At 41.3% G+C, this 17525-nt stretch overlaps 1 protein-coding gene across 1 annotated transcript in view; it reads left to right on the top strand.

Annotated features, from left to right (window-relative positions):
* Positions 1 to 1794: 1794 nt before the first annotated feature.
* The window catches only part of CDHR3 (cadherin related family member 3), a 37005-nt gene continuing 21274 nt past the window's right edge, over positions 1795 to 17525 (top strand). Inside the window, exons 1-6 of the mRNA XM_042018362.1 lie at positions 1795 to 1925; positions 6533 to 6735; positions 11428 to 11596; positions 13864 to 13949; positions 15653 to 15747; positions 15852 to 15956. Coding sequence (XP_041874296.1) covers positions 1856 to 1925; positions 6533 to 6735; positions 11428 to 11596; positions 13864 to 13949; positions 15653 to 15747; positions 15852 to 15956 — 728 coding nt within the window. The 5' untranslated portion in view covers positions 1795 to 1855. The remainder of the gene's footprint in view (positions 1926 to 6532; positions 6736 to 11427; positions 11597 to 13863; positions 13950 to 15652; positions 15748 to 15851; positions 15957 to 17525) is intronic.

The following is a 17525-nucleotide window of genomic DNA, read 5'->3' as shown; positions in this document are numbered from 1 at the left end:
AGTTCTGGAGAAGGCTTGGCTATTCAGAGTGTAGGATGGAATCAGTCCTATCACTCAAAGCAGATACAAAACAAATTTAGAAATGCATCTGAAAGACTTTAAAACGAATCCCACATGTTTCTATAGTTTTTTCAAGGCTTAAAAAAACAGCCTTATAATGGGATAGGTTATATATTGCAACTAAAAGGAGGGAATAAAGCTAGGAGCATTTTACAGCGTTCTGGTAATTACTAGAAGATCGCTGTACAAGATATCACATTGTACAAGTCTGGTTCATGCCTGTGCACACAGACCTCATCTTTGTGAGATATCCAGTCAGATCAAAAGCTTCTTTGTGAACTCAGGAAATGCATATGAAGGGATGGGCAAAGACCTGGTAGGTAAAGGAACAGGTTAGAATTTTTTGCCAATATAAACATATTTACATTATTATCAATATAACTAGGTCATTTAAGAGTGAGATTTTCCATATGCTTTTTTTACTAACATCAAGTCTAGGCACACATTTCCTGGGGCAAAGGAGGATCAGCTTCCTCAGTACTACAGGCTGTATTCCCAGATGATATGTTGTGGCCACATCCACATTAAACCATCACAAAGTCCTAGCAGCACTTTAAAATAGATGCAGATTAGCCATCACATGAGTATTTCTCATGACTCGTCCAATCAGTATCTGATACATAGGTATGGTTCAGTTCCAATCGGTAGGTTTTCCTGATCTTTTCCAGGTCCATTGTATCAGCAGCATTCTCTGGGGCACATAGTCTAAGGTGTGAATGCAGCAAGCATAAACAACGCCTGCCCCAGTCTTAAACTGGCTGCTCGTGTTTAGCGTGTTCAATTAACGTGTTCATGCTACACAAAACGCAGAAGCATGGGACAGAACTTTCTGAGCTACTGTCAGCTTTCAGTGGAACAACCACGGATGGTCATGCAGAAACATCTAGAAATGCCAGCTTAGGTCACAAATCAGTCAGGTTTCTCCACAGCTGTGTTAAATCTGAATCTCAAAATTCTGCCTCTTAGCAGAGCTGCTAAGTTTGTGCAGAGGTGTTGAGAATCAACTAGATGAATCCCTGAGCAACCTGATTTAATGCTTTGAGCAGGATGTTTGACTAGATGACCTCCAGAGGTCCCTTCCAGCCTAAATTATTCTATGAGCTGATTCTAATGCACCTATATATTGCATCCACTTCCAGTATTAGTGTCACTTCTCTACTATGCTGCATGAAATAATGCTAGGACTGCCCTTAGTTTAAAAAAAGTTGGTTGTATTGTGGGCTAGCAAGTTAAATGCCTAATCTAAGGGAGCCAGTGCGTTTCTATGGGGGTTCATGCTGTTCCTGAGACAGCTACAGCAAAGCTGCATCATGTACAAACTTCATCATGTACACATGCTGCACCTCCAAGTATGCAGTGTGTGTGGTCTGAATGATTCTCTGATAGAGAAATAGGAAAACTTCAGGTTCTTGGTTTGAGTAAAAAAACATGAGTATTTTATTTTGGTGTGTGAAGAGAGCACCTCATTGCCAGAGTGGTGAAAGCAGCATGGTATTTCCAGATTTAAAACATACTAGATTCTCTTCATAATGCTTCATTGAATAAGATGATTATAGTGAAAGGACAATTAATGGCTGTTTTCCCAAGTACAGACCAGGGCTGTGAATGAAGTGTCAGCAAGGAGCAGTTCCCTGACAAGCAAACAGGCTGACAGTGTTTGGAAACTCCCTTAGAGACACAAGTCCTTTGTTTCATTTCTCACTGCACAACATGAAAAAGAGGAAGAATTTAGGTGGAGCTGAAGTAAACTGAGGAAAAGATACCATGATCTTCCTTCGTTTTGCAGCCTGGGAACATGAAGGACAGTGTCATAAAGGCAATGAAGACCATGCTCCTTTTCCTAATTTTGCTAGGAGTAGTATCTGGTAAGAACATGATTTCATTATGCTACTAAAATTAGAATGCTGTTGGCTGTTATACTTTCTCTTGGGAACTTTATAATACATATTTAGGAATCAGACATGGATGGGAAAAATCAAGTAACAACTATTTTCCTACTGAAATAGATTGGGCTCTGTGGTTATAGCAGTATAATGAAGAGAATATGACTCTTTGCTAAAACACTTTGTTGGATGAGGCACTTCATTTCTAATAGCCACTGCTCAGTGTGACAGCACTGGAGTGGGAAAGGAGGCCAGCTCTCCAAGAAGCAATAACTAGTAATTATAGTCCAGTATCCCCCTTTCAAATATTGGTAACATTTTTCTTTGATAAAGTAAAACAAGCAACCAAATGGGACCAAACAGAAAGAAATTTGTGAAGAATATTAGTAGGATAACATCACTAACATTGATTGGTGTAAATACATGGAAGATTTGCCAATATGAGTATTTGCACTTTAGCAACTTAGTAGATCTTCAAACTGTCTTGAAGTCTGCGTGACACACAAAGCACTGGTGCAAGCTGCCTGCTCAGGTAGGGTCACTTTGCTCTCAAGAAACTGTAAGACTTCTGCCATCCCTCAGGAACCTGTCAGTATTTGATGGTTTTCCTGATGTTCCCCAAACTGTGATTAGGACACTACCTGCCCATTTTGTCTTTCTTTGAAAAACAGCATTTTTCTAACCTGTGTGGTTGTGGGTAGAGAAAATCTTGAAGGTATTGCTCAAGCACACTCTAAAGACTAGCACATCACAGATAAATAAGTCTTAAATATGCATAAACTTCTCCAAACTAGTTTCATTATTGCTTTGTCTTGGACTTAGCATTTGTCAATGATTGACATTGATAATTCTGAAAAAAAATTAAATTGCTTCAGAAATATTTCATTCTGCAAAGTAAAGAGGTAAGCAAGAACTTGTAAATATGGAAGGAGAGCTTTTATAAAATTGTTTGGAAAAAGAAGCCATTTAGATGCAGCATCTAAAATTTCAGTTCAAAATAAAGAGCAAGAAGTAAGAAATTTTGATTTAGAAAGACATACTCCGAATAAACAGCGAATGAAATCTTTGGAGATAATACAAAAATAGCAACTCCTTTCTAAATTTCTAAATGCTGTAAATGATTTCATTGCTTTTATAAATGGTTTCCATTAATGAACTGTGGCTTGATGAGTGAACTGAATTCATCAAGTACTGTCCACAGGAGATTACATTCAAAGTTCAGCTCCACTTACGGTATCTCCAGAAGTCCCTCTCAACCCAGCCTCATTTGCATGGGTGATTTTTGTTGACAATTTCCAGAATCTTTAAGAACAGAAATAAAAACTTAGTCCTTCACTGCGTCTTGCTCCTGCTGACATAAATCGGTAACAGCTCAGCTGAACTCAGTCCTACCAGGGTGTCAATATGACCTGCTCAGATTAACTCTTCCAGGCAGTTCCCACCTCAGCATTTCCCACATCCCAGCCTGTACCTGTAGAGTATCTCCAACACCGTTTTTTCCACAAATGCCAGAGTAATCCCAGCCAGATCAGTGACTCATGAACCTGCTATGTGACCCATGAACCATGATCTACAGTGTGGGATCATGGGAATCTCCATGCAGCTGTGGAGAGACCCTTAGGCTGCAGCCCTAGTGGTCTCAGACTAGTTCCTGTAGCAGCTTTTTACCTTGCAGCTCTGCAGCAAAAATAAAGACTTCATGGTGATGCCTCTTCCTGGTCTTAAAAATTAAGAGCCAGACACGGTTAAGGGAAGAAAGGGTTTTTATCTCGGTATTTAATAAGGATCCTTATGGTACACCACTGTCATAGGTTAGCAAGCATAGTCCCGGAAGGGACGTCCTTGCTAAGGGGTGCTTACAGTTTCCTCTGGGAACTGATAGAACCTATCAGCTGGCCAGTTTGAATATGGACAATTCTCTAAGCCACTTAAAGTTGTGATCACCTCTGTGATCCACATTTAAGAATAGGCAAACTCCCCCTCCAAGCTCTCTCTCGTTTCCGGCGCTGGGACAAGTGGCTGCAGGCCCCGTGTGGGGGCCAGCGGGCCCGGCCAGGCCCTGCTTGGGCCAGGCCGGGCCGGGCCACGGCCATCCTGGAGCCATGGACCTGTTCCAGCCGTGGAACCCCCCCCACTGCCTTGCCGTGGGCAGCCGGAGCGGCTCGGCTCTCCCCCCTCTCCACTGCGATAAGAAAAATACAACATTCCAGCTGCAAAGCTGCAAGGCCGAGGTGAGATTAACCCTTTTTATTGCTGTGAAGAGCTGAAAACCTGAGGGAAGAGAGAGAGGAGATGCTTAAAGCTGAAAGTCTGTTGTGAAGCTATGATATATCAGAGTATCCTGTTGTAATTTCATGAAGATATGGGGGGTGGAGTGTTCAACTCGTGAGCAAAAGCACCTGCGCTGAGATAGGCAGATGCTGACGCAGCTGTAATTTCATGAGAAGTTTGGACAGGGAGAGATGAACCAGATGAGGACTTTTGCTCCAAACGGGAAAGGAGAAAACCTCAGTCCGTAGAGATGAACCAGATGAGGACTTTTGCTCCAAATGGGAAAGGAGAAAACCTCAGTCCCTAGAGATGCTCCCAGAGATAGTCCTAACGATGAAGATGATGAAGACCCTTTGCTCCCAGGGAAGGAGAAGGGCCTCTGTTTTTGTTTCTGAACGGCTCAACCTTAAAATTGTACCCCAGAAAACTTCAAGAGTGGACCCTTGAAAGCAGTTGCGGGAAAAGCTGCAAGTCGGGGGAAAGGACTCACATGCAGGCAGAGAGACTCCTCTTCCTAAATGGACTGAACAATATTTGGAAGTGGGTGGCTGTCTCGTTGTGATAATGTTTTCATAGCATGAGCAAGAAGAGACTTCTCTTTCTAAATGGACTGAACAAGGTTATTATGGAAGTGGTAAACAGACTGAACATCTTAAGGGTTGTCTTTTCACATTGTCAGTGGGAGAAGGGAGGAAGGTGGGGGGAGGAGGAGAGTTCTGAAGGTGGTATAATTTTTTTTCCTTCTTCTTTTAGGTCTGTTAATAAACTTCTTTATATTCTTCCAAGTTTGGTGCCTGTTTTGCATTTCTCCTAACTCTTATCTCACAGCAGATAAACAGTAATGAGTATTTTGGACCAAACCACTACAACCACTTCACCAAGGTGGAATGCACTGAAATGCACACACACGATAGATCATGTATACAATTTATAGACCTTGCAAATTAGCATATATCATATCTAAAGATTCCCCAATGAGAGGCTTGAATGGTTATCGTGATATCCCCCCATCCCAAGGAATTCCCCCTGGATGGGCCTATCTTAGTTTACAGGATGTGTTCTAGAGAGGACCTTGGTTTCTCAGGATAGCATAGGGCTTTCTGGCCTCCAACTGCGAGGCCTCCAGGATGTTTGGTCTCCTGGCTTAACGGAATATTAGGACTATGCTAAGTTACTGGATTTAAGGAATTAGAAGTATGCATGCTAAGAGCACTGAGGATATATAAAAGCTATATAAAAGAAAAGGCGAAAAATCATCATGGCTTCAATGGGGCTTTTGCACAGTAATTGCTAGTGTATGAACAGTCTGTCCACGCCCTTGAGTGGGCAGTATTTGTCTCCCTCTTGGCACACACCATGTGTAGGAAGTCTGGCTGAACACAGCCAGCTTGCTTGGAGAGTGTTTTGGATGAGCCAGTGAAGCATCCCCAAGCAACAGTCAGGCCTACCATAGCCAAGTGTTGAGGTACATTGCCGGTTCAGACATGTGAGATTACTAAGGTGTTGTTTCAGGGCATCAAAAGCAGTCCTGATTAGTATTTTCTAGACACTCTTCATAAGATAAAGCACAACAGGCCTTTGTCAAAAATAGCAAACACTAGAAGCTAAATGACAGAAAAAGTGAGAAGTTTGGTTTGGGGAGTCCAAAGGTCTGGATAAGCAAGGAGCTTTTGCAAATCTGTTGTATGCCTCACCAGTATGTGCAGCTTCTGTGCAGTTTTGAACCATAGGGTGCTTTTGTGGCCCTGCATCTTCTCCAGAGACTCCAGATTGCTCTTCCTTGCTCAAAGCAGGAGACATGACAGTACCACCCCTGAAATTGTTACTAACTCACACTACTGAAGAGCCAGGCTCGCACACAGCTGCCGTAGAAAGAGTTAGAAGACGGAAAACGGAGGAAATAGGTGCTGCAGATACTGTAGTCTACAAAAAACCATTGCTTCTTTAGTATCTGGGTCTGTGTGATTCAAGGTACTTTTTGATGGGATAGTGAACCGAGGCAGCAATTGGTGTAGGGAGCAAAATGTAAAAATAGAAACATTTTTGACTTCTTTGCTTCTGTATAAAGACATATATGAAGGCAAATGAGGCAGTAACAATAATACTTTAACAATAGCCACACTAGATGACAACACTATAGGACTGAATTACAGAAAAGATTGATTCTTTTGCCATTAACGCTGGATTTACTACCATGCAATGCCCCCACTCATATGTAAAAAGAGAGTCAGGGCATTTTGTGTTCATTATGTGACAAAAGCTGTGCTTGCTAGCCCAAGATTCCCAGAAGTAATTTTACATTCCTTTCCATCTTGCAGGAAGAAGAATCCAGTTGCTTAAGGGCTTACCTGCAACAAGCACTGTTGAAGAAAACTCAGCAGCTGGTGTTTTAGTCTATAGCTTTAATGTAACTGTTTCTCCATTGGCTTCTGGAGGTGTTGCAATTCTTCCTACCATAGTAAATTCAAATCCACTTACAGAAGCTTTTGACATTGAATCAAAAGGAGGTCTTGAATACAGGGTGAGTTTTAAGTTTAGCTTGAGCAATTTTCAGTTGTAGGCTGATGTTTCCTGTATTACTGAGCACTGAGAGTGCACAGTGTCTCATTTTTAAATCAGAAAAGCGTTTTAAATGCAGACTGTGGTAGTATTTGAAAATGCTGCAATAGATATGACAGATGAATAGCAATAGTGATTATGATTTTTAATTGCATCTAGGAAAAATCACTCATCACAATAATTCCATTAATTGTGTGATAGAAAAAAATGTTATTTTTAGAAAAAAAGAGGTGAAGAAGGACATGGAGGACCTGCTTCTGTTTTGAGGTTTTATCCATAGTTTTTCAGCTTAATATGTATGAAGTCACTGTGAATTGAAAGGGGATTTGATAAACCACATACAGCTTCCATTTGGCCACTCTCACCAAGAATTGAAGTTAATTTGTCTCATTTCCAAAATAAATGAAGCTGAATCAGGTAATTTTTAATTCTGAACAAAGGCTGTGACACATGAGGAAGTTATCTTGAGGTAAGAAGTTATCACCCTTCCACACATCTATGACCTGTTTCTATCCATTGCACCCTCCTGTCCTATGGCAAATGCAGAGAAATTTCCATTACTTCAGGCTGATTTTCATTGTTGCATAAATTAGCAAGTATTAGTTCACATTTGTCATGGGCAATGAGTGTTCAGATGCATGATAACTTGTCATTCCATTGCAATTTGCTTGTATGTTTGAGCCTGAACAGTGACACTGAAGAGTGGCTTTAATAGATACAGATAGAAATGGTGCAGAGTCTTAAAAAGGTGATTTGAATATCCTTTTCTGAGTGTTTGGAAGGAAGTTCAGGTTTTCACAGAACTGATACAAGAGCTATTTTCTTGTTCTCTTTGCTGGTGTTTCTGGGAGAAAATTTGGGAATAGTAAGTCTGTGGCCCTGGGTGGTATTGGCTCATGGATCTGATGTGCCTGTGGGGAGCTGCTGTGGCTCCCATGCTCCAGCCTCCCAACAGAGTACAAAGATCACTTGTGCCAGCTCTGCTGGCTCTTTACTGCCTCCCAGCCAGGTCAGTGAAACGGTTAAAAAACCTCTCAAAAAAGCCCTCTTTCACCTGTGAAGCATAGGGTGTGTCTGGACAAACACATGGACTGGCTCATCTGAAGAAATCATAGAATTATAGAGTACGGTGAGTTGGAAGGGTCCCTTCAGGATTATCAAATCCAGCTTCTGGCTCTATGTAGGACACCCCAAGAGTCACATCAGATGTCTGAGAGCGTTGTCCAAATGCTTCTTTAACTCTCCCAGCCTTGCTGCTGTGACCACTTCCCTGGGCAGCCTGTTCCAGTGTCCAGCCACTTTCTGGGTGATGTCTAACCTAAACCTCCCCTAACTCTGCTTCATGCTCTTTCCTTGATTCCTGTGTAACAGTCAGAAGGAAATGGATACATCCCTTAAACTGTCTCTGCTGACAGAGAACCCATAATGTAGGACTCCCTCCCTAAGCTTTATTTTGGCATTTTGAATTAAAGCTGTCCCTTCTGTTGCAAAACAAAACATAGTCCTTTTTTATACCTGCTTCCTCCTGTCCCATATCATCTTTGTGTTATGATGCACAAGAATTTATATTGCTGCTTGTTGAGTGGGACTGAGAAGTTCATCTGGAGGAAAAATAATAGACAAAAAGTCCTTCTTGTATTTTTTTCATGGCAAGGATAGTGGAGAAATTCTTCTTCTAGCACAGTGCAGGGTGACACAAGGATGAAAATGGGTGGCCAAAAAAGCTGTAGACTGGAAACTGCTTCGTCCAAAGTGCCAGTTTGTATCCATTTCATACCATAGCCACATTACCAGAATGGCCTGTGAACCTTTCTATGTTCTGCTTGAACTGTAGCTTTTTTCAACATTTCCTAAGTCACTTGGAGGACTAGAACAAAGAGTGTGAACTAGTGAATATCAGTCATGAAAAAATCATACAGCAAGCTACATACAAATTCTGCAAATTAGCAGACGAGTGCTAATTACAAGTCACAGAGCAAGAATAAATACACAGGTGTTCTTAGTTAATTTGTTTGAAGATTGCTACTTTTAATTACTTATGCTATGTTGTAGCAGATCTGTACAATATTTCACAAAAGTTATGTGATCCAAAACCAGATACCTCAGCCCTATCGACTGCCATTAAATCTTTGCTAAGATATAGAAAAAGGCAGTATTTAATGAATGAATTATGGGATTTTCAGATGAGCTAAGTACCTGCTAGGACAGGCTCTTCAGTATTTATGAAGCACTTTTAGTCCTGTTGCAGCAACAGAAAGCAATATCACATTTCTTGATATATTTTGAGATTTCTGAGAAAGTCACAGTTTCTGAGATCTGAGTCCTGTCCATTCTTCCTCACCTTACTCCTGTTTGAAGGTTCTCAAGAGCAGAAGATGTGTGGAATGCATGAAAACCTGCTGTTGCTTGAAACTACCTGGATGCTCTTAGTGGTGCACTCTGAATATATTGGTGGTGGAGCGGGGAGCAGGGAGCCATGAAATTCTAATGTGGGATGAGTTATAGACAGTTTAGGAGTGACTCTGGATCGCCTTTCATGAAGCCTGCATCTTCTTCAAGTGTGTGCAGTCCTGCCTTCATCAGTAAGCTCTGCTCCTGCCTGAAGGAAAGCTGAATGGTGGCTCACAGCCTATGCCAGTGGCATGCTGTTTCCAAAAAGGTTCAAAAGCAAACTAGAAAGAGACCATTTAGATTCACATCTTCACTTCCAAGGCCTTTAAAAATGAGGGTGTATTTTTAGACACATTTATCTGGGCTGTAGTTACAACACCAATGAAAATATTTGGCTGTGAACTGGAGGGATAATCTTCAGAGGATATAATTTCTGCTTAGAACTGGGCAATTTAAAATGTTGAATTAATTGCATGTGTTTACTGTATTTAGATCTCCATCAAATATTCATTTTGGACATCAACCTTTCCACTGGTGTGACAAGCTTTTTATAATGTTTCTTCTGTGTTAGCATCTCTTGTATGGGAAACTTGTATCCGTACAGTATAGGAGGAAAGGACACCATCCAGGACACAGTTATTTTCTCCTGCAGTATTGTAACAGAAAGATCCACGAGGTTCCAGACAGCAGCTGTTTTATGTACCAGAAGGCACAAAACATTTGTGCTTCCGTTCACTCTCCTCCAACTGTTTTTGTCAATTGGCTCTATTTTGACTTCTGTCTTCGAACTGTGCTGACATCACTTTTGTGTTTGTCCTCCGGCTGACAGCATCGCATCTAAACCCAAGGATTTATTTCACTGTCCTCATTCTGCATCCTCTTCAGTCCCCTTTATTCTGGAGTGTTGTAATACACTGACATGCTACTCCTCACACACACTCATGAACCCCAACTGTTCTCCTTCTCCAGTTCCACAGCACCCTGCTTCTGTGTTCAAGTTTCACAGTTTTTTAGCTACACAAAAAACTTAACTGTCACCTTGTTGTTTCTTGTCCAAGAAAGGAAAGGTCTTGTTTTATTATTGACTTCAGCAGTGAAGATTAAGGCATACAACTTTCAGCATCCTCCTGTTGCTCTGGACTCATCCTAAATCCAGAATGATTGCATTTAATGTTTTTTCATAGAATGTCAGTCTTGTGCTTGTACATATTCTGTGTTAAGAGGCAATATGCAGAGCCGGAAGCCTTTGAAATAAAAAACATGGAAACAAAAAAAAGCAAATGTTTGCCATATCAGTCTTGCAAAACTCAAGGCGTAGAGTATTTTTTTTCTATTAGTTCAGAGTTTTCCCCAAACAGTTCTGATGCCTCTCTCAGACAACGTACCCATGAAGCTCCCTCTTACAGTGCAGATACTGTAACACGTGTATCAGACAACAAGGCCTGTGGAAAAGAAATATATATGGACCGATTCTTGATAGATGTTTCAGAGATGTTTATTTCTCCAGCCGCATGGTTGGAATCTGCCGAGGAACTGTGGCAATCACGGGACCCGAGGGTCCTTTGCCCACACAGGGGAACACAAAACAACCAGTGGGGAACGAGGCTGAGCAGGGGCAGGGAAAACCCGTGCCTCCCCCCAGGGCCCCTCTCCCAGGACCCCATGGCAGGGGGAGACCCCAACAGCTCCCTTCTTCTGTGGTTTTCCTGCAGGTCTTCTCCCATATACAGGGTACACAAGAAAGGTTCTGGTACCTGCTAGAGTATACGATCTCCTGCCTCCACACTCCTGATTTCAAGTAAAAGATCTTCCTCCTCATGCTCCTCACTCACAGAAAAAGTGAAGCTGCCCTTGTGTCTTGCAAGGCTTCCTCAGAATTCTCAGTCTCACGCCTTTACTGCTCCAGGAGCTTGGTGTGGAAAGGAAAACACTTGGCACAGACACGTACCTGCAAGATGTAGTCCTGAACTTGAAGACAAAGCATTGCCTGTGGGGCAGGGCAGCTCCTTCCAGGCTTTCTCCTCTCCAAAGTGCTCCTCACACAAAAAATCTTTGAGTTACTCCATGAAGCCACAACATTTTGCTCTCTTCACTCTGTTTCTGTCACATTTTTGCCACTGACGAGGAATGTGCCAACAAGTAAAAGATTATCTAAAACATTCAGTCTTTACTGATTGAAAGTTTCCCTTTATTTGTATTCACTCATTTGGACTATAACTTTCATCTCTTGCATCACGTGCTAATAATAATCTTTTATTTTCAGGTTGTTACCACTGGAAATCCTGTCCTAGATTATGAAACGATGCCAAAAAGCTTTGATTTGCAGATTTTTGTTGAAGATACAAATGGAAGGACTGACCTTAACATATTGACTATTCAAGTAACAGATAAAAATGAACATCCTGTATTTCGAGGAAATATCGCAATTCAAAGTAAGATAATAGTAGAATTTGAAAAGAACCATACTTGGAAAGATGACAATGTCATCAGCTTAAAAAAAAACCAACCTGAGTTCATACAGTGCCTTTAGCTAAAGTAGTCTAAGCATTTTCCTTTAGGAAAGCAAGAGAGGAACAGGACAATGTTTTTGTCAGAGCTTTGCTTTACACCAAGTGTTGGTATGCTTCATCTCTGGAAATGTCCTTTTATTTTTCTTGAAATTTTGTTTAAAAATTATTTAACCATTTTGAAGCACCTGAAGAATTAAAAGAAAAAAAATGACACCAATAAATATGTATGTGGACAAGCAAGATAAATTTCAGCAAGTGTATATTGTATGTGCAAGAATTTCTGTGGGAAAACCATAAAAACATTGCTTTGCAGATGTTTTATATCTGCATATTGCATTTGCACCTTCACATGAGAAATTAAGTGGAAAATTAGTCTTAAGAGTGAGACCTCAGAGATTGTGATCTATGGTGGTGCAAATGAAAAGAGGTAGAGAGTTTTTTCTCCTTCATGGGGCAGTTGATGTTAACCGAGTTTACTTTTAGACCAGGGGCAAAGATGCAATGGGAGGAATGTGCAGTAGCCTTAGGAATGAGGCTGGAGAGCCTGGGCTGCAGCTGTGGCCAGTGCAGGCTTTGCACCTCATGCTGCGAGGTCATCACCTGATGCAAGTGACACTGCCATCAATAGAAAGGATAGGAAGTAACTGTGTTACTCTCTGAGAGATCTTATCTTGCTTATGTACTAATGAAGAAGACCTGCAAAAGTTGTACCAGATGCAACAGAATATAATGATTTGTTATATGTTCACAAGCAGACAGAACAGTTCAGTTTATTCCATAAAGTACTGAGAGCCTGTTCGAAGACTGGCTGTCCTAACAGGACTGTATGGCCAAGCACACTTCAATATGCAATTTTAAAAAATCTGAAAACTAAACTGGGATCCCTTTGTGGCAGGTATTCAGAGCTGGCTGCTGACCCCCCAGGTCTGGACTGACCACACTGGAGCAGTGCAGCACGGCTGCAGCCTGACTTTTGCCTGCTCCACACGGAGGGGTTCAGAGCCTGCTCACACTCAGCCCTCCTCGCTGGTGCCTCTTGAGCACACCGACATCCCCGATTCCATACAATACTTAGTTTGTAAAGCAAATTAGCTTCCCCCAGGGAAGAGGCTGTGTCATCTTCTTGCTATAGTTGGTGTCTTGCATATCATGGGTGCCACTGGAATCTAATAATAATTAAATGTGACACTTCAGGGGATCGACACAGCATGAAACACACTACGTGGGAGCTTGTTACAAATAAATGCATCAGCTTAACTCTCAGCTAGAGCTGCCATAAATTGGTGAGCACAGATGTCTGATCTGTCTAACTGTGTGGCTTTAGTTAACAGTACCAGCCACAATTAGACACTAATTGCACATTTGCTGTTTATGAAAAAGCATCTCCCTCTCATTAAACTTTATATTCATATTGTTGTCCTCTGGGAACAACTCATTATGCTGCTCTGGGATTCCCACTGCTCTGATGAGAAGCAGCAGGCAGTAGGGGTCACAGTGGAAATTAATAGTCCAGAAAGAGCAGATCCAGCAGACACAAAAGGGCATAAAGCAAATAATGTGATCTAAAGATCTGTTGTCCTGTTAATTGCTCTGCCCAACGAGAGATAAGCCTGTTGCCAGTGGTCCAGTATGGGATAGCCCAGCTGTGAGAATCCCTGGCATGGAAAGAAATGTACCTTGCGCTGAATTATCACCCTTAGTAAAGCAAACATGTAAGTCAGTGCAGACCATCCACTACTTATTTGCCTCACAGATGTGAAGCAAAAGCAGAAATGAAGAGGAAAGGCTCTGAGCTCTCCTGGCAGGGCACAGGATGTGGACAGGAAGGGGATGGTGATGAGGACCTAGGACAGGACTCTGTTCTCCCCATCTGCTTAGTAAAAAACCCTACAGATGTAGCCCAAATGCATAATTTTACTCCATAACCTGTGAACAGCTCAAGGGAAAGATCAGTCTTTCCCCTGAAGGGACAATTCATATTGAAACTTGCAGTGATGGTTGCCTGTTTACAGATATGTAATTAGTCTCTTTTTATCTTTTGATTATTTGTGATCTTTGTGATGATTTTGGAATTACACTTGTGGAGTGAGAAGATGCAGCAGGCAGTAATATGTCCTGACAGCTTCAGTGCATCAGTCTCTTTGCTGCTGTGTCCTTTACTTTTACCCAGTACACTTTTATCCATGCAGCTGTGACTATCTATATGTTGGAAGGGATACCTCCAGGACGCATTTACCAAGTTGATGCAGCTGATCCTGAAAATGCAAAACTCAAAGTAAGTTGTATTAAACAAAAAACCCCAGAGATTATATAATCCACTGTATCTGAAATGTGAATTACCATCATCTTTCAACAACTTCCTTCCTTATCAGAAACACAGTAAAAGGTTTAATCTGGAAAAAAAGAAGCATTCTCAATACTAAACTAAGAAAAAACAGCCTTAATGCCTGGACACAAACTGTATTTTAAGTTCTCAGCCTTCCAAAATTAAGGGATATTGAAGGCAGATTTTGATACAGTTAATCAGAGAGACAGTAGAAATAGTGAATTTAAAATAAAAAAAAAAGCTCGCAAAATGTTTGTTGTAGATGAGAGTGACTAAAAGTAAATAAAATTTTCAACCTTCTGTATCACAATGTAAATTCTTTTAAATGAAACAGTAAAGAAATCACTTACAAGGCAAACAAATCTCAGGTTTTTGACAATCCCAGGACAAACTGTGACCTTCAGTTGGGAAAATGTGTTGGCTGATCTAAAAATACTCTTGGTATTCAGAAAAACTTCTGGAAAGTGATAAGTTGGTAGTTGGGGAAAAGTAAGTGCACTTACCTAGGAATTGTGTTGTATCTTTGCTTTATTGACTTTGGCTTTATAAAATACAGCACATTCAAGGACTGAACAGAAAGATGCTATTTCAATATTTAGCGATATTCAAGAAAGCAATTAGCTTGAAGTCTGTCCTCAGTCATTGCCCAGTCAGACTGAGCTGGTGAGAAGTAAAGCAGAGCTGTGGGGGTTTAGTTCTGCTTTGTGTTTGAAAGCAATGACAGTGAGTTCCGTGTGCCTTCTAACCCCTAAAACATCTGAGGCGTAAGAAGCTGCAATTGAAGAAATGCTGTTACGTCCTTGGGCAGGTCTGCTCAGTGGCATTTGCAGGTTATTTGCATGGTGCATGACCCTCTGTTGTTGCGTACTTCAGACTGTATGTGTATTAGTAACGCCTGGACTAGTAAAGAAAATGTCCTTGAGGGCTTATTTGTGCTGCCTTGGCATGTGAAAGATAGAGGGGAGGAGATGGTGGGTGTGTAGTAGCTACCTCGTGGCCACAGGGAGCACAGTGCTGCATTTTGACTCCTGTGTACAGTGTGGGTATGCTCTGCTCCCTGCCAAACCTCTGCAGTGGTGTGGTACCTCTTGCTGTTGTGCAATGCACAAAGTGGCTGATGCTGTGTCCTACCTCTTTTAGCACTAGGCTGTTGTGAACACCCTTCAGCCTTACACCCTCATGTACTCTGTGAAAGTCCACTCTCCCCTCATTGCCCTCTTCAATCATCTGGAGTCCCAAACTTAATTTCCTCCTCCAGCTCTTATGTCCAGCCAAATCCAGCCTTGCCCCTTCTCTCACTTCTCCTTTGTGCATGCGGGCCACTGCCACCACAAAGCTGATTTTTGCCTGCAGCACTGTGGTCCTGCTGGCTGCCCTCTCTGGGAAATTCTCATTACAGACCTGGAGTCCACAGAGGTAGAAAACAGAGTGGGTGCTAATGTAGCTCAGTGCCTGTGACTCTCCATGGGCTGTAAGCAAAGCACTTATGACCAGGGTGTGGTGAGCAGGTGTGCTGGCATCTGTGTGTCAGCATTTCGTTATGCAGTTTGGGGCAAATGCTGCACTGTAACTTGGCCTGTTCTACAAGGCAAGGAATGAATGGAAGGGTGTTTTAAGGTAAAAAGACTAATTCCTTACTCTCTTCATTTCAGTATTCACTGCTCCCTGCAACAGTACCATTCTTGATCAGGGAAAGTGGAGACATTTTTTCCACAAAAGAATTTGATTATGAGAAAGATCCGCATTGGTGAGAATGTGTTTTATGCTCGTGGCCTATTAGCTTATAGTATTCAGAGAAATATTTTCTGACATACATGGAATTATTCTTGTTCTGTTTTTCTTATTTAACAGTTACTTTTTAAATGTAACAGTGACAGATCCAGGTGGACTCAACTCAACTAAAACAGTGAATATATATATAATTAATACCAATGATGAAAGGCCTTACTTTACCACGTGAGTAAAAATTTTCCATTGCACTCAAAATGTAGGTGTTTTTTCAGGCTTACTGCTTTGGCAGCTATGGGAGGGTTTAACATAAGGGCAAATAACTATGACAACAAAACACTACTGAAAAAAGTATTTTAATATTGCTATGATTCCTATTCTTATACTGGAAAGCCTTATCCTAATGTCCCTCATTAATTATTATTTGTATTCTTAATAGTTTAAAGAGGCTCTGCCTTTGTGCTAAGAACAGCCAAACAAGCTTGTTTTACTTGTTAGCATTTACAGAGGTTAAAGTTATGCAAAGATCTGTGGACAAGTTCAGACAAGGAGCTTAATTTCACCCAGTGTGAATACAATCATAAAGGATTTGCTCCTTATGCAGGTCTGCATTTCACCATAATGGTGTTTATTCATGCAGAAATGTCTAGACATAAAAAGTCTCCCTTTTGATCAGTCTTCTTCCCAGACACACTTGTAAACAATCCTGGTGATCTTTGAAACATGTTGTCTCTTACTGTGTCATAAGCAGGAAATTGTGTCATAACACACAAGTCAGAAACAGCTTTTGAAGACTAAAGGAGTCAGGATATATTGAAAATTTGGAAAAATGGGAACTAATATGCATGTGCTACAAGCAGGCTGTTTTGCAGTGGAAAGAGAGCACAATGGATGGTAGTTTCTGAAGCAGGAGCATGACAATTATTACAGCTGATCTGCTCTGTTGTTGATCTATCTTTGTCACTTGCATGAGACACTGATGGGATTTAAGGCACTGTCATTATGTCTCCTGATTGTGAGACTCTACAAGATCCCTGCTGAGAATATTTAAGATGGCTCCTCTCCTGCCATCTCTGCACAAGTGAAGACAAGATAGAACCTGGGGCCACACCAGGAGGTTCCAACCACTTGTTTGGAAAAATCTTCTGGGTGTTTTCTCAAGCCAGAGCATTCTTGAGACAGATCCTGGGCTGAGACCAAGGATCTGGACCTTGATGGTTAAAGGGGTGAAGAATCTGAAGACACAAGAATTAAATGCTAGAAATAGGCATGAATTGTTGTTGTTGCTGTTGTTGTTGTTGTTGCTACCTATTTAATGCTTGAACCTCATGCCTGCAATAAACAATAACATTAACAGCTCATTCCATGTTACTGTACTTCTGAAAGCAGGAGGAATCCTCTTCCCAGTGCCAACATCTGCATATTGCGTTCTAGACTGATTATTCCCTCCTAATGTTGCCATTTCTGTGTATTCATCCTTGTGTCTGGAATGCTAAAAGAACTTTTTAAAATGTTTATCTGCTTGTTTGAATCAGTGAAGTCTGCAGTGACTTGAGAATCTGTAACACCTAAGTTCCAAGACTCATATGGCACAAATAGAGTCTGGTACTTGTTTGAATCTTCTCCCTTTTAGATTGACATTACTGACCAGAAAGAGCAGTTCTGTTTGCAAAGAATTTTAGATTAAATTGCACTTCATGATCTGTCCTTAATATGCACATGTATGGCCTGTCTCCTGCTACAATGTGAGCTGCATGCTGGGGCTAAGTACTTCCTGACACTGTAATAATTAGTGCT

This window comes from Corvus kubaryi, unplaced genomic scaffold (assembly GCF_017639235.1).
Source record: "Corvus kubaryi isolate FWS band 111438036 unplaced genomic scaffold, C.kubaryi_AGA036_p1.0 137, whole genome shotgun sequence".
NCBI classification, from domain to species: Eukaryota; Metazoa; Chordata; class Aves; order Passeriformes; family Corvidae; genus Corvus; species Corvus kubaryi.
The sequence above is the reverse complement of the archived record's forward strand: the minus strand, read 5'-3'. Positions and strand labels throughout refer to the sequence as shown.